This window comes from Phacochoerus africanus, chromosome 8 (assembly GCF_016906955.1).
Source record: "Phacochoerus africanus isolate WHEZ1 chromosome 8, ROS_Pafr_v1, whole genome shotgun sequence".
Taxonomy (NCBI): Eukaryota; Metazoa; Chordata; class Mammalia; order Artiodactyla; family Suidae; genus Phacochoerus; species Phacochoerus africanus.
In genome coordinates this window covers 88,754,161-88,777,269 of record NC_062551.1, presented here as the reverse complement: position 1 = coordinate 88,777,269, position 23,109 = coordinate 88,754,161, and the positions used below count along the sequence as shown (strand labels likewise).

Below are 23,109 nucleotides of genomic sequence, written 5' to 3'. Positions count from 1 at the left end.
AGGCCCCTCTCTGGAACCTCTCAGTGAGGTAGGCGGATGTAGCCCCTCCCCAGCCCCCTCAGAGGCACAGCCCCCACCCTCCCCTCTTAGGTCCCAAATGGTTTGGAAAATCCTGATGGGAGCAGATGGTGGGGACAGATGGAAGGAAAAGCATCTCAGGGCTGAATTACACAAACAAACATTGATAAAGTGATTAAAACCTCAAGCCACCCCTTTCCCAAGGGCCCTGCCCACCCCAGCCTAGAGCACAAAGGACTCTGAAGTGGGAGCCTGGGGGTCTCTGAAAGCCACTGCATCTTAGCCCAACCCATCTCAGCTTCTGCCCGCCTCCCTCCCTCGTTGCCGGGGACCACCCCCGGACCAGAGCCCAGGGCGGCACTGCTGCCAGGAGCACAGCCCGGGAGGGGGAGGGGGCGAGCCTGGCTGTTCCCAAGGGAGCTGGGCCGAGAGGAACAGAGGAGGGGGAGGCTGGGGGTGTTGGGGGAAGTCCTGGGAGCTGGAACGCAGACCTGATGTCAGCGGGGGGCATGGGGGGGTGTGGCAGGGCTGGGGACCCTTTACGGACAGGGGGGGGCTCAGCTCCCATTGAGCAGGGCCCAACCTTGTCCCACCACCCACCTCTGCAGTGGAGGCGGGCAAAGCGCTTCACCTGTGGAAGATGTGGTTGGTTCCTTCATCTGTAACACGGAAACAATAATATTAGCACCTCCCCAGGAAGGGGCTTGTGAGGATTAAGGGAGAGAGAGCCAGCAAGTTCAGGGCACTGGGCCTGCACACGTCGGCTCCAGGGAGCTAATAGGGCCTCCCTGCTGTTGGAGGATCAGGAAGGCCTCTCTCTACAGAGCAGAAGTCTGGGCTTGAAGATCCTGCCCGAAGAGCTCCTGAGGCTGCTGGGCTCTGCGGCAGAGGGATCCTCCTGGGTAAAGGCAGCTGATCCCTCTGCCAAGCGCCCTACCCCATCCCACTCCCCCCCACCCCTGAGAGAGAAAGGGGATGCCTTTGTCAGTTTCCAACTAGGAGCAAACAGACTTCGGAGGGCAAAAGACCCAGGTTCGGGTGTTCTCTGGTGACTCAGTGATTTCAGAATTCAGCATTGTCACTGCTGAGGTTCAGGTCGCTGCTGTGGCACAGGTTCCATCCCTGGCCTGCGAACTTCCGCATGCCATGGGCCCTGCCAAAAAGAAAAAGAAAAAGAAAAAAGACTCAGGTTCAGATCTGATATGATCCCTTCCCAGCTTTGAGAAAGTTGGCAAAAACAACCCCTCTGATCCTCTGGCTCCTTCTCTTGAAAACCTGTGTTTCCAGTTGCTTTCTGGACTTGCTCTCAGAAGCCCACAGACACCTCAGACTCAAGCCAGCTGGTGTCCGATTCATGGCTTCCTTCCCAGCCTGGACTGTGCCTGCGTCCGTGTCCCCCTCCATCACCAAACAGGCCAGAGGTCCACCATCTGGGACCCGACCCTCCTCATCACCCCCACACCTGCTTCCTTCCCAAGCCTGCCTGCCTACTTGAGGATATTTCTCAGGCCTGCCCTCCCCGCTTCTTGTCACCTCCCCGGTCTCATACAGACTGGCCCTGAATTATGGCTTTGGTGGCCCCGCCTTTGGTATCTCTAAATCTAATCCCCTTCCCCTCCGCTTAATAACCTTCCGTGGCTCCCCACTGCCTCCCAGAGGTGACGGACCTTCCAGGATCTCCACGACATGCCCCGACCCAGCCCCCTATCTCAGCTCTTACCCCCTCCCCCGACCTTCCTTCAACCATCAGCCAGCACATCCTCTACCAGACAATTGGGAGCTCTCTACACCAAAAGAAGGAATCTAGGATCAAGGCTGGGGTAAGGGGGCTCCCTGACCCCACAAATCTGCATATGGGTTTTAACCTAGTTGGGGATAGGGCGAAGTGAGGCAGGCAGCTGGGGTCATGTTCCAGTCAGCTCTTGCCTGTGCAATAATCCTTCCACTGGTGAAATCAACTCTTAGCCTCCAACTCATCCGGAGAGGGACAGCGGCTTGCCTGAGGTCACCCCCCCAAGCAAGAGGAGGCCCCCCTCCCCAAGGCTTAAGTGGCCCCTCCTGTGACAGCTTTCCTGACAGATAAGCATTCAGCTATTTCTCACATATTTTCATTGCTGGAGACGGCTCCTCCTGGTCCATTGCTGACTATTTGAAAGTTATTCCTGGCGGAAAAAAAGAGGATTTCCCTGGTGGCTCAGTGGTTAAGGATCTGATGTCACTGCTGTGGCTCTGGTCAATGCCGTGGTACAGATTCAATTCCTGATCCAGGAACTTCTGCATACTGTGGGCAAGACCAAAGGAAAAAGAAAAAGAAAAAAAAGAGGAGTTCCTGTCATGGCTCAGCGGAAACAAATCCGACTAGGAACCATGAGGTGGCGGGTTCGATCCCGGGCCTTGCTCAGTGGGTTAAGGATCCTGGCGTTGCTGTGAGCTGTGGTGTAGGTTGCAGATTTGGCTCAGATCCTGAGTTGCTGTGGCTGTGGTGTAGACCAGCAGCTACAGCTCTGATTCAACCCCTAGCCTGGGAAGCTCCATACACCGAGGGTGCGGCCCTGAAAAAAAAGAAAAGAAAAGAAAAAAGAAAATTGTTACTTTTTCACAGCAGCAAATGGAATGGTCACTGTTGGAATAAAGGGCAGAAGGCAGAGTGTTCATTGTGACTTTTTTTTTTTTTTGCTTTTTAGGGGTTGCATCTGAGCTACATTTGCCAGCCGTGTCTGTAACCTACATCACAGCTCACAACAACATCGGATCCTTAACCCACTAGACAAGGCCAGGGATCGAACCTGCATCTTCATGGATGCTCGTCAGATTCATTTCCACTGAGCCACCATGGGAACTCCCACTTGTGACTTTATAAAGCAATTCTGCCTGGATGTATGACAACCTGCATGCAGGACATTTGAGACTTGAGTCAAAATCTAAAGACTCAAGATTTTTAGGAGTTCCCGTCGTGGCGCAGTGGTTAATGAATCCGACTAGGAACCATGAGGTTGAGGGTTTGGTTCCTGCCCTTGCTCAGTGGGTTAACGATCCCGCGTTGCCTTGAGCTGTGGTGTAGGTTGCAGACGCGGCTTGGACCCGCGTTGCTGTGGCTCTGGCGTAGGCCGGTGGCTACAGCTCCGATTCAACCCCTAGCCTGGGAACCTCCATATGCCGCGGGAGCGGCCCAAGAAATAGCAACAACAACAACAACAAAAAAAAGACAAAAGACAAAAAAATAAAAATAAATAATAAAAAAAAAGACTCAAGATTTTTAAAAGATGGCTCTTCCTCCAGAAGTCTTCCGACGGCACAGCTCTGCCTTAGGGAGCTGTCCAGGCTGAAAGCTGCACCCAGTACCTGTGGCGAGTGTGACTCCTCCTAGCTGTTCACAACCCAGAAAAGCAGTTGGAATCCCGTCACCTGTGGGTGTGGCTCCACAGGCTGAGGGACCACACGTGCCCTGCCGGGCTGGGCCCCAGGGGCAGTGGAGGCCATGGACTTCCCATCACTGGCCAGCTGTGTCCTCCTAGAGCCTCGGTTCTACTTTTGGGAAAAGCCTCCCTCCTGGAGCTGCTGCGAGGAGCCCACAAGACACTGTGGAGGCTTGTGCACATGCAGGAGGCTGCTCAGTGACACACCAGGGCTCTGAGGTGCACGCTCAGACAGCCCTGAGGGCAGGGGCCCCCAGGAAGAGGACAGGTAACAATCCCAGCTCAAGACTTCTGCTGGCACCTGCAGTTACTCCATTTTATAGCAGAGGAAACAGGCACAAAGAGATCAAGTTCCCTGCCTGAGACTGCGCATGGGGTGAAAGCCAGATCCAGGATGGGACCCAGCTCTGTTGCCTGAGCTCTGGCCAGTGGGCCAGGAAGCCTTGGAGAAGTGAGAGCTTCCTAGAGGGCTCAGAGGGATGCCGAGTCCTAGGACCCAACCTGCAGAGGCTCAGGCTGCCAGATCCCAAGGGCCTCACGTTCTGGATCTACCTCCCTGGCTGGGAAGACTGGGACAGCTCTCATTTCTGGCACCTTAGGTTCTTCCCAAGGCTGGGGATTGCCTCTTCGTTTCCATAGTAACAGCGAACAGAGGGGCCTCCCGAATCAGCACAGGGACACTGCACAGCTACCCGCAGGTGCACACGTGCCCCGGGAAGCCCTGGGATGGACAGCCTGAGGTGTATGCATGCATGCATGCATGTGCACACTCACACACACCTTTGCACATGCATGCACACCCAGCACACATATATGCACACCTATGCCCACTTGCACATGAAAGCACATGCACAATGAGCCCGCTAGCTGAGACGTGGGTCAGGACATCCCCCTGCCTGACAAGATCCACTCCCACCCTGGCCCACTCAGGCACAGGGAGTGTCCTGGAGAAACAAGGGACTTCCACTCTATAATAATACGTTCACAGATACTTACTATGTGCCCAGTATTGCGTTTTCCTTTTCATATATAACATCTCCTGTACTCCCTACAATGCCACACTGAGAGGGGTGCCTTGTGAGGAAACAGGCTCAGAGAGGTAGTGTGATTTGCCTGAGGTCACAGAGTAGCCAAGATTTGAGCCCAGGAGTGTTTAGCTCCTGACCTCCCCAAAAGACCCCTTGGTGCCAGACCCAAGCACACTCACCCTGGGATCCACAAACACAAATGGGAGTGCCTGCAGCAGGTGGAACCAGAACTGAGTCCTCCCAACTAGGATGCCAGGGTTCCTGGGCTTGTGGCTCTGAGTCATTGGATTCCCTCTCTGGCCTCCAGCCATTCCTGAGACGGAGGAGTAAAGGGAGGCCCAGAGCACTGCAAGGCTTTCCTTCCACTACTTCTCCCAGGCAGCAGAAAAGGAACTCTGAACAGCAAGACGGCCACTGGGAGTCTTCTGCTGGTGAAGCCATCTGGGGGTCCTGGCTCCCCGATTGCTGGGGCCTCTCGGGCAGAACCTAGGGAAACAAGGGGCCCTGAGGCTGGAGGCTAGGCCCGCAGGATCATTCTGAGCAGGGAGTTGTGTGGTGGGATGTCTTCCAAGAGGCAGCTCTCAGCAAAAGTTGATGTGACAGTGAAAATGGGCTGCTGGGTGGGGAGTGAGCACCCTGTCACTGCAGGCATCCCAAGTCGCTAGGCATTGGAGGCTCCCTGGTTAGGAAATTCAAGATAAACAGTGACTGAGGGCTACATCATTCTCATCATCACTGTCTTCATAGCATCACTGATTGGATACCTTTATGTCAGGCACTTTAAGATATGATACCACTAGAGTTCCCGTCGTGGCTCAGTGGTTAACGAATCTGACTAGGAACCATGAGGTTGAGGGTTCGATCCCTGGCCTCACTCAGTGGGTTAAGGATCCGGAGTTGCCGTGAGCTGTGGTGTATGTCATAGATGCAGCTCAGATCCCACATTGCTGTGGCTGTGGTGTAGGCTGGCAGCTGTAGCTCCAATTAGACCCCTAGCCTGGGAACCTCCATATGCCACAGGTGCAGCCCTAGAAAAGACAAAAAGACAAAAAAAAAAAAGACGTAGAACTGGAGAGCTCTTGTGGCACAGTGAGTTAAGAATCTGGTGTTGTCACTGCAGCAGCTCTGGTCACTGCTGTGGTACAGGATCAATCCCTGGTCTGGGAATATCCACATGCTGTGGGCACAGCCAAAAAAAAAAAAAGATGGATGCACCTGCCACCACTGCTAATAAAAATAGCAGCAGCTCCTGGAGTTCCCGCTGTGGCTCAACAGAATTGGCAGTGTCTCGGCAGCACCAGGGCACAGGTTCAATTCCACGTCAGGCACAGTTGATTAAAAGCTCTAGATTTTCTGCAACTGCAGCGTAGGTCGCAGCTTTGGCTGGGATCCCATCCCTGGCCAGGGAATGCCATCTGCTGCCGGACAGCCAAAAAAGGAAAAAAAGGAAAAAAAAAAAAAGCAGCTCCTCTGTATTCAGTCTTTATGTGGTGGATCTTCACTAACTCCTCACAGAACCCTGTCAGACAGGCACTACTGTTAGGCCCATTTAGAGATGAGCAAACTGAGGCCCAGAGAGGTTCCGTGACTTGTGCACAGTGCAGGGCAGCAAGATTTAGCCTGGCTGCTGAGTCTGTGATCTGCCCACCTGGGAGCTGGCCAGGGGCACAGGGAGCAAAACCAGAGGTAGGGCGGAAGCTAGGGCTCCAGGTACACTGAGCCTTCTAGGTTCTGGGCAATACTGGCTTCACGATGGCTGAGGTGGGCGCCCTCTGCTGGTCGTACCCTGGTTCTGCAGAGCCACGCTTTTTCAGGCTAAGAGAGACCCTCCAGAACCTGAGACTTGGGAGATGGCTCAAGACTTGGGAGACTTGGGTGGCTCTTGAGTCTACACCCTCACTTTTTTTTTTTTTTTGGCCGCGCCCACCGTGTGCGGAAGGTCCCAGACTGGGGATCAAACCTGAACCACTGCAGTGACGAGAGATCCATAATCCACTGAGCTACGTGGAAATTCCTAGATCCTCCCTATAGATGGGGGTACCTGAGGTCACCCAGCCAGTCAGGGGCTAAGCTGAAGTTTGAACCTGATGGCTGTCTGATTCTCAGACTCTTGTCCTTCCACCCTTCCCTGGTGGGGTAGTTTTACTCCAGCAGCCTTCATCCTGCCAACGTCCCAGCACATCTTGACCCCCTAAAACAGAGCCTCTAGGATTTCCCGTCATGGCGCAGCAGAAACAAATCCGACTAGGAACCATGAGGTTGCAGGTTGGATCCCTGGCCTCGCTCAGTGGGTTAAGGATCTGGTGTTGCCATGAGCTGTGGTGTAGGTCTCAGACGCGACTCGGATCTGATGTTGCTGTGGCTGTGGTGTATGCTGGCAGCTGTAGCTCTGAATGGATCCCTAGCCTGGGAACCTCCATATGCTGCAGGTGCAGCCCTAAAAAGCAAAAAAATTAAAAATAAAGTAAAATAAAACAGAACCTCTTGGAGTTCCCGTCGTGGCGCAGTGGTTAATGAATCCGACTAGGAACCATGAGGTTGCGGGTTCGGTCCCTGTCCTTGCTCAGTGGGGTAACGATCCGGCGTTGCCGTGAGCTGTGGTGTAGGTTGCAGACGTGGCTTGGACCCGCGTTGCTGTGGCTCTGGCGTAGGCTGGTGGCTACAGCTCTGATTTGACCCCTAGCCTGGGAACCTCCATATGCTGTGGGAGCGGCCCAAGAAATAGCAAAAAGACATAAAAAAAAAAAAAAACCCAGAACCTCTAGTCCCCTGATCTTGAGGGACCTCAGTGACTGTAGTTTGTAGCTAAGAGTCTGTCTCCAAAGGCAAATCTGGGGTTCAGGGTTTGAGGCAATTTTAGGCATAGAGATGCCACTGATTGACACTGGGCCAGACGCGTAACCTCTCTGAGTACTGTCGGATGGGATTCTGTTCCTTTGTAGACGCTGAAGAACTGAAGACAGTTGAGGAGGTCTCCTTTCCCTGGTTAAAACGCCCGCCCGTCCTCAGACCCCGCTTTTTCCTCCCCCTCCCCCTTCCTCCTCCCCTTTACCGCCCCTCCTCCCTCTCTGCCCTCCTTTCTCTCTTCCTCCTCTTTTCTATGCCCAGCTATCTCTTTCACCACCCTGCGGTGTGGATGGTATCATCTTTCTTTTCAAGAGGAGGTATTTGAGGCTCAGAGAGGTGGAGTAACTGGCCCAGCAACACCCAGCCAGGTTTTTCAGGTTTTTGGCTTAGAATTTAGACTTTGGTGAGCTGACCCCTGCCCTGTTCCCTCTTCATCTCCTCTCCACTGCTCAAATGTTGTCCATCAGGCCCTCCTGCAAAAAGTGTCCCCAAATACTCCATCAACTTCTCTCCCGGTGCCTTGCCACCACCCAGGCCAAGCCCCATCACTTCTGGCCTGGCAACTGCAGCAGCCTCCTCACTTCCTCACAGGTCACCTGGCCCAGTTTTCTGCAGTCTGGTTTACATACTGGATCCAGTAAAGTGACCCTTTTAAAATGTAAATCAGATCACCTCGCATCTCTTTTTGAAGCTTTTCACCACAAGTGGAATTAATCTAAGCTCTGTCTCCACCCCGAGGCCTTGTGCTATTGATCCTAGCCACCTTCCAGTCTCACTGTCCTCAGGTTTCCTGAACTAGCCAAGCTTGCTTCTGCCCCAGGGCCTTTGCACTTGTCGTTCCTATTGCTGGGGCACCCTTCCTCTGATGTGTGTTATGCCTGCCCTCTTTGCCTTCTTGGTTCAGATGGGTTACACCTTCAGACCACACTACCTAACATTCCCCCAGCCAGCCATTCTCACCATATTTCTCCACATTTTCATAGCCCTGTGAGTCTCTGATGATAATTCACTCAGTCATTAGCTCACTTGTTTATTGCCTGACTCTCCCACTGGAATGTGAGATCCATGGGGGCAGAGACCTTGTCATCCTGTTCACAGATATGACCCCAAGACCTAGCACTGGACTTGAGACTTAACAGGTGATCACTGAATGCAGAAAGCCCTCCCCAGCCTGGACTTCTCTTGCAAGCCCCCAGCACTCTTCCAAATCCAGTCCTGTTTTTCCTGTTCCCACTGTCACAGCCCAGAGCTTGTAGCAACCCCTCCCGCCCCTCCTTGCCACCTTACTCTGCCTCTCTTGCTTCCCCTCCACAGAGACACTACGCTCTCCCAGGCGTTTTCCCCTCTGTCTTGTTTCCCTCATTTGATTAATTTCCACCTGACCATCAGTACTAATTAACTCAGGTATCACCTCCTCCCAGAAGCCCTCCTTGTTTTCCCTTTAAGTTAATGCTCTCTCCTGGCCCCTGAAGATCCTTGGTCCCTCCTGGTCCAGAGGGCAGTCCTCTCCTTGCATTTTAAGAGTGTTTCTCTCCTTAAGGAGTACCTCAAGGACTTGGACCCATCTGGTTCATTGCAATGTCTTTGTCACCCAGCCCCAGGGGGGCCTGGCACAGGTATTCAGCAACACTGACCTGGGCTGGCCTCATCACTGCTGCAATGGAGATTTTGGGGGATTCGATAGGCCAGACCAGTGTCTCCCAGCTGGATGACCCATGGCAAGCCACTTCCTCTCTATGAGACTCAGTCTCCTCATCTGTAAAATGAGTCTAACAATCTCAACCTCTCAGAGTTGCGAGGATTCAAAGGAGACTTCTCTTATGTATGTACTGTGCTGGCACTTGGACACTGTTGGGTGAATGGTGGGTCCCTTTTCCAGTATGGGCTTGGGCCTGGGCTTAGCAACGGCCCCCTCAAGTGAGCAGCCGGCCCCCTCAAGTGAGCACCCAGTCCCCTCAAGCCCTCAGGGAGGACTATGTATATCCTTTAGGGAGCCCTGGGCCTGGGACTCCTGAGGAGCCCCCAGAGCTGAAGGGAGGGTGCAGGCAGACTGGAACAAGCCCTGAACTTGAAGTCACATAACTGAATTTGAGACACAGCTCCATAATTCACTGGCTGTGTGACCCTGGGTGAGTCCTCCCACCTCTCTGAGCCTCAGCTTCCGGATCTGGAACAGGAGTTAATAACACTCATCAGCCCAAGACTCAAAATAAATGGACAAAAAGCCAAGTTTTGAGTAGGTGCTTAATATCTATATCCCCGAAGCCATCTTCTGCCCTTTTCCTAATCCTTCCTGAGACTTGGAGTGTGTGTTTCTAGGGGCCCCCTAGACAGAAACTTGACCATTTTAGGTGATAAAGAGGAGCCTTCCCATTCTAAGGGCTTACCTGCAGCCTGGGTTAGGGGCTGGGGCTCTAAACAGCTCTGGACACTCAGGAGGATTCAGATGCGCTTGACTTCAGCAGCTGCCAATGTGTAAGTGACCAGTCAGCCCCTAAGAGAGTCTGGAGTCCTCCAAAGGGAGATCAGGACAGCTTTGGAGGACAGCGACCCTTCTCTCAGCCCCCACCCAGATCCCTGTTCATGCATTCATTCACTCTTTCACTGCCGCCGTTCCAGAATGTTGCAGAGTCTGGTACATAGTAGGTCTCAATAAATATATGTTGGAAGAACACGGTTTTGTTTTTTTTTATTCAACACACACTTAGTGTCTACTGCTCTCAGCCCTATGCTAAGAGGTACAGGTGGTGTGCATAAAAGAACTGGTCCTGACAGCACTCTCTAAAGATCACCCAGGTGGCCTCTAAATCTTCCCAGCTTTTCCCACCTGGAACCAGCTTCCAGGCTTCAGGTATCAAGACTTCCCAGGAGTTCCTGTTGTGGCACAGTGGAAACAAATCTGACTAGTAACCATGAGGTTTCAGGTTTGCTCCCCGGCCTCACTCAGTGATTGGGGATTCAGCATTGCTATGGGCTATGGTGTAGTTCACAGATGCCGTTTGGATCCTGTGTTGTGTGACTGCGGCATAGGCCCGCAGCTGTAGCTCCGATATGACCCCTAGCCTGGGAAATTCCATATGCCACACATGTGGACCTAAAAAGCAAAAATAAATAAATAAAATAAGGAAATAAAATGAAAATAATTTAAAAAAAAGACTTTTCCCAGAATCGAGGTAATTCCTCAAGCACTCCATGTATCACGGGGCCTGGGGCAGGTTGCATTCCTACAGCCGCAACTCTCCAAATCCTGTCTTTCGTCCCCCAGCCCTCCAGCCACGCTTCCCCCCGCCCTCCAGCCACGCTTCTCCATCCGTCTCAAGCCCTCAGACGCAGCCATCTCCCCCCTCCCAATGCCCTACATCTACCTGGGGTTATACCCGACATGGCCAGCAGGTGGCGCTAAGACCCCCTTTTCCCCAGCGCTGGACTGGACTCCAGACGCCACCAGGACCCTGTCCCTCCCTCCTTTTCTCCCCAGCAGGGACAGGAGTGGACTCTGTGACCTCTAACTGACCCCTCTCGTCTCTGCTGGCTCCTGTGATGAGGTCTGAGGAGACTCCAGTTGCTCCTGCGGGCCCCTGGGTTGTGTTTTCCTGCCTGGTGGGTGAGGAGGGTCCCTAGGGGCCAAGCTGCAGCTGGTGGGGCGGGGCTGGGCGGGGTGGGGCTGAAAGCAGCTGCTGGGAGAGAGAAGGGAGCGGGGAGAGAAAGAAAACAGAAGAGAAAAAGGAGAGGGAAGGAGAGGTGTTTTGGTTCCCTGGCTGCTCTCCCAAACAGGTGGAGGCCCCACCTGAGGCTCATCTCAGGAGAAGGTACGTGGCTGAGGAAGCAGAAGGGGCCGGGGTGTAGGGGGGTGTTGGCCTGCCCAGCGGAGCAGGCCTGGGGCCCTGAGGGGTTAGAGGGTTAGGTTGTGCTCCTCAGCAAGGACCCCCTGAGCCCCCTCCCATCTCACCCCTCCCAGGGTGACCAAATGGAAGCTTGGGGGGCAATGTAAGGAGTCGTGGGATGGGCATTGGGTGACAGGGGCGCCATTGCTGCTCCTCACTTGCCCTGTGAATTCGTACCCAGCTCTTCCCATCTCTGGACCTCAGTTTCTTAATGGAAAATGGAGGCAGGGCGGGGATGCTTTGTGGGACAAAGCTTGACAAGGTGTCACCCTTTTCAAAAAGAATAAGGGCTTCTGGAAGACCTGAAGGCCTTTAAGATGCAAAGGAATGCCCCTCTAATGGAATTTCAGACAGTGGAGGAGGGGGCTCATTTGGAGAGATGGGCCCCCTGGTCTATGCTTCTCTCCTCAACCTTGTTTCTCTGACTGGGACTTAGGGCGGAGAAGGTCCCTGGGGTGGGGGTAGGGGCTTCCCCAGCCCAGTGCTCCAGAGGGTCTCTCATTAGGGAAAGGGCAGTGGCTGAAGCCTGAGGGCTTTTCTCTGCCACTCCAAGATCAGAAACAGAGTGGCTTAGGCAGGGTGTGTGGGACCGAGGTAGGGACCGTGGTAAGCATATGGATGTCCCCAGGGTAATGAGGGAGGGGTCCCCAAGCCCTTTCTGAACTGTGACTGCTGGCCACGTCGCCAAAGCCTCCTGCACCTTGGAGTCATTAGCTCATTCACTACTCCTAGCCTTCAGCTGCACCAGAAGGGTGGGGGCAGCGGTGTTGGAGCCACTTCTCCCTCACCCAGCTTTAGGGAAGAGACGGTGCCAGAAAGCTCTCTGGCTGCAGAGAAGCTGGCACAGACAAGTTCTAGCATCTCAGGGTTCCCTGGGTGGGAGACAGTCCAGTCACGCACACACGGGGAGTCAGCTCAGCCTGTGTTCAAATCCTGGCTCCGCTGTGGGTCCTTGAGCAAGTCAAGCAACCTCTCCAAGCTGCAGTCTCCTATGCAAAAGGCAGACAGCAGAGCGCTCAGTCTTCCAGGGCTGCAGTGAGAGGGGAGGTCATGAATCAAGAACAGCCCCCAGGCACTTAGGAGATGCTGACGCTTACTCCCATTAAGGAGAGAAATGAGGAGCCCAAGAAGGGGAAAGACTGGCCTGGGGTCCCAGAGCTAGGTCCTCCTAGCACCCTCTTCTCGGCCCCATGGTAAACAGCACCTCCTGTCTGCACCCCGGCACCTACTGAGAACTCTGTAGTCACCCCCATCCCTACTAGCATTGCTCCCCTCTGCTCCCTCCTGCCCCAGCCTGCAAGGCCTCGGGACTGGGGCCAAGTGAGGGGTGGGGACCCCCAGCAGAGGGAGGGGAGTTCAGCTTTGGGGTGGGGTGCCGTGGGGGCACAGAGGAGCATCTCCGTGCCACGTGCCCTCCCTCTCCCTCCGGAAAGGCCAGAGGTGGGGGCCGGGTCAAGGCTGCGCGGAGGGGAGAGGGGCTTGGCACCGGGGAGCGCAGAGAACCCCCTCGGGCTCCTGTACCGACGAGAGGGCGGGAGGGGGGCCGCGTCGCGGGCTGTCGGGGTTGGGGGGGGCGCGGGGGTGCCCTCCGCCCCTCACCCCGCCCCCGCGCCTCTCCCCGCAGCGGGGGCGCCCCGCCCCCCGGGCGCCCGACGTGGACGCGGCCGCCGCCGCTGCCGCCGCCGCCGCCGCCGCCGCGCGGGAGTCGCTGTCCGCGGAGCCGACATGCCAGCGGCGCGGGGCGGCGCGGGGCGGCCGAGCCGGGCGGGCCGCGGGCCGGAGCGCCAGTGCGAGCGGCCGCCGGGCGCCGGAGCCGCGTCCCCCTGCGCCGCCCCGAGCCGGCTGGCCGGAGCAGCCGCCATGCACCCCGGGCCGCCCCGCGCCGCGCTCCGCCTGTGGCTGGGCTGCGTCTGCCTCGCGCTGGTGCAGGCGGGTAAGGGGGCCCGGGGCGGGGGGCGGGGGGCGCGGGCTGGCATCCTCGGGTCCCTTCCCTGCTCCCTGAGGACCCAGTCTCTGGCCCGCTCACTGCTCCCCTTGCTCCACCCGCAGCCCTTTCCTGCCTTCTTGACCCCCAGACCTGACCTCCAGCTCTCAAAGCCCTTCCCTTCACTCCTGCCCTGGTCAAGGGTCTTGGGATGCCCCAGTCCCCTCCTCCCATTGCCCTGACTCCAGACCTTTCCCTCAGAAGCCCTAGCTCCTTTCGCTGGCCCAGGGAGCAGCTGAGGACACTGATCTCCCCACCTTGGGCCTCCCTCCCTGTCCCCAAGCCTTGCAGGCCAACTCTGCAGGTCTGAGCGGGATGGGGTTCTGCTGTGTGGGAGGGATGGGACTGGCACCCGAGGGCGCACTGGGACAGGTGGGGGTGGACCCTGAGCCTGGAGTCTGGCCTGCCCCCTGGGGCCTGGCCTCCTCCTCTCCCAGCCTCTCCTGACGCCCTGTCCCTGTCCCTTCTGGCTGCCGCCGTCTTGCTCATCTCTCCTGCCTGTCTCTCCTTGGCTCAGTGCTCTCTCTGCTTCCGCCCCGCGTCTGTCTCTGATACCCCACTTGTCAGTTCTCTGGTTCTGTGTCTGCTGCCCCTGCATGTGTGTCTCTCTGTCTCTCTCCGACTCCACCTCTGGCTTTGTCTCCCCAGGCTCTAGGCACAGCCCCTGGGGTCTCAGGTTCACTCGCTTGTGGGGTGAGGGGTGCGGCTTCAGCTTAGGTCTTCTTCCCCTTTTAGAGCCTGTCCTTGGGGCTATAGAAGCTGTGTGAGTCTGCTGCCCCTCTCCTAGAAGGTTCTCCCCTCTCTGACCCCCATCATCCCCATCACTGCCTTCTCATCTGATCCCCTTCGTCCTCTCCCCCATCTAGAAGGCCCTACCCTGTACTCTTGACTCCACCGAGGGGCCCTGCTCTGAGTGAACCCATCCTCCTCTGCCACCTCCCCACCAGCCTCTCGGGGTGGAGAAGAGGCCCTTCCCCACAATACTGGGGGCTCCTCTTTTGATCCTCACTCCCATCCCAGGGATCCCCCAGCTTGGCTCTTCTCGACCTCTGGGTCGGTCTCCTTCCTTCAAGGTCACTCACTTGACAGTGCATTTCTCTAGAAAGAGTGCTGGACTGGGAGGCCTTCTGCCTGCTCTGCACCAGGCTAAGCTTCAGCTCCTGCAACCCTGGCCACCTACATCTCCCCCAGGCCTGCCCCCCCACCTCTCATTGCCCCTCCACCAGACCTGGCCCAGGCTCATCACTTTTAGCTTGAACCCTGGTGGGGCCAGCTGTGGCCAGCAGGGGCTCCCGCCCTGGACACAAGGAGCCTGGGGCCTCTCAGGCCTGGCTCTTCAGCCAGTAAGGAATTGAGACCCAGGTGCCAGGCCCACTGGAGGCCCGGGTTTCTTCCTTCCCACCTCATGGCCATCCCCAGGCTCCCCTTTCACACTTAGGAGACAATGGGCCTGGGCCTCACAGCAGGGGATGCTCAGGCTCAGGTCCCTCCCCACCCCCAGAGAGCCCCTCAGCCCCTGTGAACGTCACTGTCAGGCACCTCAAGGCCAACTCTGCAGTGGTGAGCTGGGACGTCCTGGAGGACGAGGTTGTCATCGGATTCGCCATCTCTCAGCAGGTAACCCCTGAGGGTTCCTGGGAGGGAAGAACACATGAACATAGAAGTGGAGGATGCAGGAGGAAGAGGGGCAGAAAGACGGGAAGAGGCAACAAGGAGCCAGAGAGCTGATGGGCGGGAAGCTGCACATGTGGCTGGGAAGGGAGGCCCCGGGAGGGACTCCTTTGATTAGAACCTGGCGCTACCAGCATGAGTTTTGGGGTTTTTTGTTTTTTAGTGCTTTTTAGGGCCACATGTGCAACATATGGAAGTTCCTAAACTAGGGGTCAAAACAGAGCTGTAGCTGCCAGCCTACACCACAGCCACAGCAATGAAGGATCCTTAATCCACTGAGCGAGGCCAGGGATCAAACCCGCATCCTCCCTGATACTAGTCAGGTTCATTACTGCTGAGCTACAATGGGAACTCCAGCATGCGTTTGGTCTTTTTTTTTTTTGCTTTTTAGGGCTGCTCCCGCGGCATATGAAAGTTCCCAGGCTAGGGGTTGAATTGGAGCTACAGCTGCCGGCCACAGCCACAGCCACGTGGGATCTGAGCCGCATCTGCCACCTACACCACAGCTCATGGCAACGCTGGATCCTTAACCCACTGAGCGAGTTCAGGGATCGAACCTGCATCCTCATGGATCCCAGCCGGGTTCATTAACTGCTGAGCCACAACGGGAACTCCAGCATGCGTTTGGTCTTATAACAGACCGGAGTATAAGACCTGGCGCCAGTTCTCACTTGATGGCCTTGGCAACTTCCCTAAACATTGGCAGCCTGTCTCTTTACCTATAAAATGGAGTTGCTGATACCCACCTGCAGAGGGGACGGGGTGCTTAGGTCAGACTGCAGATGTCGGGGGCTTAGCATGGTCGCCTGGCGAGGCCTCGTCGGCCCTGGAGACAGGGCCGGGTGCTGAAAACTGGGGCTCGGCTTTTGCCTCCCTCGGCAGAAGAAGGACGTGCGGATGCTGCGCTTCATCCAGGAGGTGAACACCACCACCCGCTCGTGCGCGCTCTGGGACCTGGAGGAGGACACCGAGTACATTGTACACGTGCAGGCCATCTCCATTCAGGGCCAGAGCCCGGCCAGCGAGCCCGTGCTCTTCAAGACGCCGCGTGAGGCCGAGAAGATGGCCTCCAAGAACAAAGGCAGGCCTGGGCCCCGGGGGTGGTCAGGGCCAAGAGCAGTGGGCAGCTCAAGGAAAGCACGACCCCCCCCATTCCTCCCCAGACCCCTGCTGCCCAGTAAACCAGCCCCGGAGGGAGGGGGCGAGCATCCCTCTGGGATACGCACTCCCAAGGTGGGGTCATGTCCAGTTGCTGCCACCCAAGCAGCCATCAGCATGTTCCCGAATCTTTTTGTTAGCTCTGTGTGTGTGTATGGGGGGGGGGGGTAGCTGTAGAAATAAGCCCTGAAATATCTGGGGCCCGGACCTAGCGGGGTGGCTGGGGGAGGAGAGGAGCCCCAGACCCAGTGTCTCTCTCCCCCCAGATGAGGTGACCATGAAGGAGATGGGGAGGAACCAACAGCTGCGGACAGGCGAGGTGCTGATCATTGTCGTGGTCCTGTTCATGTGGGCCGGTGAGTCTGGCCCTGAGCCCTCCGCCCTTCACCCCCACCAGACCCTTTTCCCACAGAAACGAAGGGTGGGGCTGTTGGAGGCGGTGAGAGAAGAGGGCTTAGGAGCCCAAGTCCTGCTGTGGGTGCCAGATCTGACTGATCCCTCCTCCGATCCACCCTTCAGCAAAAACATAAGAATTTTGGGGGCTGCTTTGTAGGCGTGTATGAGTGCTTGCCCGTCCCCGCCCTCATAAGTGCCCATGGCCCTTGGCCTTCCAGCCATGGCCTCTCCTTCCTCTTCTGGGGTTGCTGTGCTCTGGTGCTTCAGGCCCGGGCAGCTCAGGCTTGGGACACCCTCTTAACCCACTCATCCTTCTAGACACGCCTCTAAGACCGGCTCCTTGGAAGCGCCCCGCTCCATCCACTAGACCGTCCTTCTGGCCTTGATGGCCCCACAGCACACTGTGTGCCCCTCTCGAAATTTAGACCCTTTTAGGGAGTTCTTGTCATGGCTCAGTGGTTAACGAATCTGACTAGGAACCATGAGGTTGCAGGTTCGATCCCTGGCCTTGCTCAGTGGGTTGGGGATCCGGCGTTGCCGTGAGCTGTGGTGTAGGTTGTAGACATGGCTCGGATTTCGCGTTGCTGTGGCTCCGGCCTAGGCTGACGGCTGCATCTCCAATTTGACCCCTAGCCTGGGAACCTCCATATGCCGCGGGAGCGGCCCAAGACATAACAAAAAGACAAAAAAAAAAAGAAAATAGAAAAAAGAAAAGAAATTTAGACCCTTTTAGATAAGTTAGTTGGGCTGCTATCTTTCTCTTTTCCCATTCGTCTATGAGCTCTCAGAGTATAAGACCAAAATATTTGTACTCAACTCAACCAGAATGTACTGAAAAGACCACTTCATTCCAGAAAGTAGTGCTACAGTCGTAGCTAAGAAGGGCCGTGTGCTTGTAAGGAACTCCATCTGGGAGACACCGCGCCTGCACTTAACTGTGATTCAAGGTGATGAGTGCTGTGATAGTACAGCGTCTGGGAGCGGAGGCCAGGGAATTGATTCTGGGCCTAGGAGTAGAAACAAGAAAAACACAGAGAGGAGGTACATGGGAACTGAGCTTTGAGGGATGAATAGGAGTTCACCAGGCAGCCAAGAAAGGGAAGGGTATTCTGGGCCTGGTGTGTTCAAGAAGCAAAGTAAGCTCAGTCTGACTCAGTGCAGCTGCGACCCGAAAGAGAGAAGGTAGAAAGTGGGGGAGTAGAGGATGGCGAGGCTGCCATGTGGATGGGAGTCCTTTCTGAGGACTTAATCACTGCGTCAGAGCTGCATCGGCATCGTGGTTGAGAGGGCAGGCTCTGTTGTAGAAGCATATGGAAAAATATGTTCCGTAGGCACAAAGGAAAACAGGCACTTGGGGGAGAAAAGCAGGGAAAACAAAGGATTGGAGAAAAGGGGAGGTTTGCTTATGGTGCATTATTAGACTTGGCACAGGCTGTATGCACATAATCATAACAATATAAACATAGTGAATTAACCCACAACTGTGATGTGATTCTGTTAGCAGGATGGGGAAGAAAGTAGAGAGAGTTGTTAGGCTCTATCCACCACAGTGGGATGTCAACAGATAATCTCTAAAACAGATGGATCAGGAAATAGCACTATAGGAGTTTCCTGATGGTCTAGCCACTAAGGATCTAGCATTGTCACTGCAGCGGCTTGGGTGGTGCTATGGAACAGGTCTGATCCCTGGCCTGGGAATTTCTGCATGCTGTGGTCATGGCCAAAAAAAAGAAAAAAGAAAAAAAAAAGAAAAAAAAAGAAAGGAGTTCCCATTGCGGTTCAGTGGAAACAAACCTGACTGGTATCCACAAGGATGCATGTTCAATCCCTGGCCTTGTTCAGTGGGTTAAGGATCTGGCATTGCCGTGAGCTGTGGTGTAGGTTGCAGACGCAGCTCAGATCTCAGTTGCTGTGGCTGTGGCCTAGGCCGGTGGCTGTAGCTCTGATTCAACTCCTAGCCTGGGAATTCCTGTATGCTGTGTGTGTGGCCCTAAAAAGCAAAATAAAATATTTTTAAAAAGTAAAAGAAGGGAAGGGAGGAGGCACAACCAGAAGCATGCTATAGGAAGATCAACCTAGCAGCAGGGAGGCGGGGGCAGGGAGGAGACAGGTGGACACAGGAGCCAGGGGCCAGAGGCCGACTCCTGCAGCCGTGCAGTTGAGAGGCCGCTGGAGCCCGGTACCCCCAGGGACTCAGCTCAGCGAGGTCTCGTGGGAATGAAGCAGAGGGGCAAGGACCTGGACTCTGACCTCTGACTGTGCTCCCTTGTCCTCTTCAGGTGTCATTGCCCTCTTCTGCCGCCAATATGATATCATCAAGGACAATGAACCCAATAATAGCAAAGAAAAAACCAAGAGTGCGTCAGAAACCAGCACACCGGAGCACCAAGGCGGGGGTCTTCTCCGCAGCAAGGTGAGGGCAAGCCCGGGGCCTGGGTGGGTGCCTGATGGCTGGCGCACTGTTGTCCCTGGGCTGCAGGAGGGGTCCACTCAGGGCCTGGCATGGCTGCAGCTGGACAGAGCCAAGCTGGGCCAGTGTCTGTGTGACACAGGGGAACACTGCAAGTGGATTTGGGATTCTCTCCTTTTGCAGGTTTTTTTTTTAGGGCTGCACCCACAGCATATGAAGTTCCCAGGCTAGGGGTTGAATCAGAGCTAAGCTGCTGACCTACACCATAGCTCACAGCAACACCAAATCCTAAACCCACTGAGCAAGGCCAGGGATTGAACCCACAACCTCATGGTTCCTAGTGGGATTCGCTTCCGCTGTGCCAAGACGGGAACTCCATTGTAGGGGTTTTAAATAAGGGCAGAGAACAGGGAGGGCATAGTTCTTGGTTGGCGGGAACGGCATGAGTAGGGGTTCTGGGCTCATTCATGCTCCTGCTGTGCTGTGTGGCCTTGGACAGGTGCTTCACCTCTGTACCTTCGTTTCCTCTTCTGTAAAACAGATCTGAAAACCTTTTCAGGGCTCGCTCTGAGCAGCTCAGAAGAAAGACGTAGAGAATGGGAGAGGATCTCATGGTTCTGACGATGATTATCCACCAAACGCCTGGTTCTCTCTATACTTCCTCCTCCTCCCATCTCCTTACACCCTCTGGCTTCCTGTCCTCTCTCTTGGCTTCTCTCTTTCTGGCGCATTTTCCTGAAGCCTCTTGTTAATCCCCATCTCCAGAAGCACCTCAGCAATGTCAGTGGCTGGGGCTGCACCCAGAGGCAGATCTGCAGGATGTGAGAGAACCAGCCAGCAGGGTGGCTCTGCTGGGGCCCAGGATCCAGTCCTGGCCATTCAGTTGGGTGAGGCCGAAGGCTGGGTCTGCGAAGGCAGAGACAAGACGTCCAGGCAGGGCTCCTCCTTTCCTTCCACCTGAGACAAGAGCCTGGCTTTTAGGCTGCAGCCCTGCTGCTCCCTTCCTTCTTGTATCTCCTCCCCATTTCCAGCATTGCAAGAAATCTATTCCATTAGCCCTGGCCGCTTCTCTCATTTTTTTCCTCCCAGTTTCCAAACAAGCCCTCGGTGAACATCATTGAAGCATGACTGCTGGTCTGCAGGGAGAAGGGTTTCATTTTTCTTCTCTGCTGGTTGCCAGGTCCATGAGCACAGGGAGAGAGGGGACTGCCAGGGAGGGGGGCACAGCTAGCTGCACAGTTCTCCCTCTGCCCCCTGCCCTCCCGCCCCATCCTAGTCTGGTGAAGAAGGCTGAGCTACAAACCCAAATTCTGCAAAAAATAAACAAGCCACAAAACTAAAGGCCTGGCCCTATTCTGGAAAAGGCAAAGCTGCATGAGACACAGCCTTCTTTCTGCCTCCTCGCCTCTCCTGGACTGGCTTCCTTTTTGAGAAAATGCACAAAGCTCCTGGGAGATGACAAGCACCTAGGCTGACAGAAGCTGTGTCTTTCAGGGAGGCTGTGGGGCTGCCTGCCGGGCAGCGTCCTGGCTGCCATCAAGCCTTTGCTGGATCCAGCCATCAAGGAAGGACTTGTTTGGGGTGCGATGCACAACTTTGCAAGTGTATAAGATGATATCTGTTCTGTCTTTTGGAAAACACAATCGAAGGGCTTTACTCCAGAGGGCAGAAGGATTTCCTGAGCTGGTTGCCTGCATCCTTGATCTTCTCTGGCCCATGTTTTGACTGTAAGATCATTGGTCTGGGGTCTGAAGAAGACAAAGTGGGAAAGAGACCTGGAAGGTACTGGCTCCGTTTTTAGGAAAAGTCTCTTGGAGTTGCCACAATGCTGGCTTGCACAACTGAACAGGTATGTCCACATGGGACACCTAGGGGCTGCTAAATCACCCCTCTGGGGTGGAAGCTGCTGGAAGGCAGGCCTGAGCCATTCACTGCGGACAGTCAGAGTGGGCCTGGCCTCTGGGGTCTCCATGTCTTGCCATCTCATCCGGGGGTTCTGTGAAAGCTCGCCAGGGGCCTCATGTCCTCCCCTAGAGCCTGAGTGGTGTGAGGTGACAGGTCTCTCTCCACTGCCTCTTTCTGGTTTAAAACACAAATGGTGCTTGCTAAGCGAAGGCAGACCCTTCCCTCGGACTGACAAGTTGTGACTGCTGAACGCCTACGTGGGAAGAGACGGACCTCTGCGTCCCCATTGGTGACTGAGATGAGAGTGTGGGCAGACGGCGCCTGGCACAAGCCTGGCACATAGTAGGCGCCCACTGAGTACCAGTTGAACTGAAGGATAAGAGCAATGGCCCCCAGCCGGAGAGCTGAAAGCCATGACCCAGCGACCGCCCCTTCCTTCCGGTCTCTAAGCGCTCTCGCGGCTGGGTCAACCACCACTCTGCGTTGCCCGAGTGTGGAGCACAAGGAAGGAGGAGAGACAGGGTAAAAGGCAGATGTCAGCGACACTAAGGGCTTCCTCATGGGAGGGCATGAGGCTCCACTCATTGTCTTGTGACTTCCATCCCTGCTGAATGGGGCTGCAAGGCCAAGGCTCCTTAGGGGAGAGGTCCTTACCTCCGATCCAGTTAGAGCAATAACCACTTTTTAAATGTAAAATAAAAAGACAAATGAAAAGGCACATCCTTGTCTTCTGGTAAATGCCCAAATGTTGCCCTCTTTTTCTGGCAGTTGGCAGGAAGTCAGGATGTGTGGAGGAGGGAGTCAGTTCTCTCTCCATTTTGGCCTGCAGCTTCTCAGGGACAAGCCTGCCAGCCAAGCTGGAGCTGGAAGGGAAATCTCGAACAGATGGGGGTGCACGTGTAGGAGGAGAAAATAGCTGCTCTCTCATCCTATTACTGAGCCTCCCCCCCCCCCCCCCGCCCCCGCCCCACAAACCAAGCTGGGGCTGCCTCACCGTATAGGTATACAGGCTGGAGCTCAGTTGTTTAAAACAAAGGGTTTCCCCTCTGGTTGGGGTTGGTGCTTTCCCTGGCCAAAGGAATGCCATCCTGCTTCTCCCTGGTGGGAGGGGGAAGGAAAGAGGAACTGCAAAAGCTGTTTGCTACAGCTCAGGATTCACAGCATGCTGTTTGGGCTGTTAAAGGAGCATCATTCTGATCCCGCAGCAGGCTGAAAGGTAGACTGATGATGCCGTTAGCCAATGAGCAAACCAGTAAATGGGGCACCTTGAACATTTCTGTCCAGAGCCAGGAGAAGCTTAGAGGGAAAATGTCAGGCGAGCAGAGCTTAGAGTAGGCTGTTCTGGAAGGTAGCGCAGCGGGAAGCAGGTCTTGGAGGCTGGGTGGGAAAGTGGGAAATCGATTTGCACACAGACCTCGGAGAGGTACTTCCCAGGCCCTCTGTGCTTGTCTAGGGCCAGGTGAGGAAGGAGCCCCAGGTCAGCATCGGGGACAGACAGCTGTCAGTGAGGTCCAGGGTGCGCCGCAGATGGCAGTTTGCTGTCCTCCCCTCCTCTGTGGCTGTAGTACATCATCTGAGAGTGTGAGGGGAGTGGAGGAAACCATGCTCCTACTAAACTCCATTCCCTTTCATCACTTCCCTAAACCCCCAGGTTCTACAACGGAGCTCTTCCTGAATTAACTGCCGTTGCACAGGGGATCCCTACGGCTGCGACTCGGGCTGTGGTCCTTTCTTCCCCCCTCACTTAGATCTGCAGATTCCTCACAGCTTGGGAAGGGCCCTGGCAGGTTCTCTGAGACTAGGACAGCTGCCTGGCAGATGACAGCAAGCCTGTGGGAGGGACGCTGCTCTGACTGGGAGACCCTCCCTGGTCCCACCTCAGGTCAGTTACTCCTCTGACGGGGGTCCTGGTCTCTTTATCTGTCACAAAGGGGTAAGAACAGAGGGTTTCTAGAACTCAACCAGTGCCTGGAATAGGAGTAGGAGCCGGAGGGCTTCTTTATGGGAACAGGAGGGAGACCCCCCGGTCCAGGGAGGAGGAGGAGGACTGGTGTTTCTGTAGGGTAGGAGTCCTCTCCTCTCTCCAGTCCTGGCCCCGAACCCCAGCTCTTCAGTGTGGGCCTCATCTAGAGCCCACTCTTCAGATCTCTAGTTCACCTCTTCGGATATATAGATAACATCGCCCCACTCCAGTCACGTGATGTTTCAGAATTCTACTTTATTTCTCACGCTCTTTAAATCTATTTGACACTTTTATGGATTTTGCTTTTTAAAAGTAGCCTCCCCCCCCCAAAAAAAAAGGGTGTTAAAGGAGTTCCCTAGTGGCTCAGTGGGTTAAGGATCCAGTATTATCACTGCTGTGGCTCTGATTACAGCTGTGGTGCAGGTTTGA

The 23,109-nt window shown here is 55.3% G+C and overlaps 1 protein-coding gene across 2 annotated transcripts; it reads left to right on the top strand.

Annotated features, from left to right (window-relative positions):
- The first annotated feature begins 14,533 nt into the window (after positions 1-14,533).
- On the top strand, positions 14,534-21,435 carry FNDC5 (fibronectin type III domain containing 5). Of its 2 annotated transcripts, none has more exons than XM_047790516.1 (5): positions 14,534-14,794; positions 15,731-15,929; positions 16,273-16,362; positions 18,682-18,815; positions 20,307-21,435. In XM_047790516.1, the coding sequence occupies exons 2-5, from the start codon at positions 15,746-15,748 to the stop codon at positions 20,535-20,537; spliced, it is 639 nt and encodes a 212-aa protein (XP_047646472.1). In that variant the 5' UTR covers positions 14,534-14,794; positions 15,731-15,745; the 3' UTR covers positions 20,538-21,435. The 2 variants fall into 2 exon arrangements, with proteins under 2 accessions (XP_047646472.1, XP_047646471.1); XM_047790515.1 differs by having other exon boundaries at positions 14,743-14,794; positions 19,902-20,373.
- The last annotated feature ends 1,674 nt before the right edge of the window (positions 21,436-23,109 follow it).

Coding starts and splice junctions, on each gene's coding strand:
- FNDC5 (XM_047790516.1), top strand. CDS start 15,746: ATGCTGCGCTTCATCCAGGAGGTGAACACCACCACCCGCTCGTGCGCG. Junction 15,930..16,272: donor GATGGCCTCCAAGAACAAAG/GCAGGCCTGGGC, acceptor CTCTCCCCCCAG/ATGAGGTGACCATGAAGGAG. Junction 18,816..20,306: donor GGGGTCTTCTCCGCAGCAAG/GTGAGGGCAAGC, acceptor TGTGTCTTTCAG/GGAGGCTGTGGGGCTGCCTG.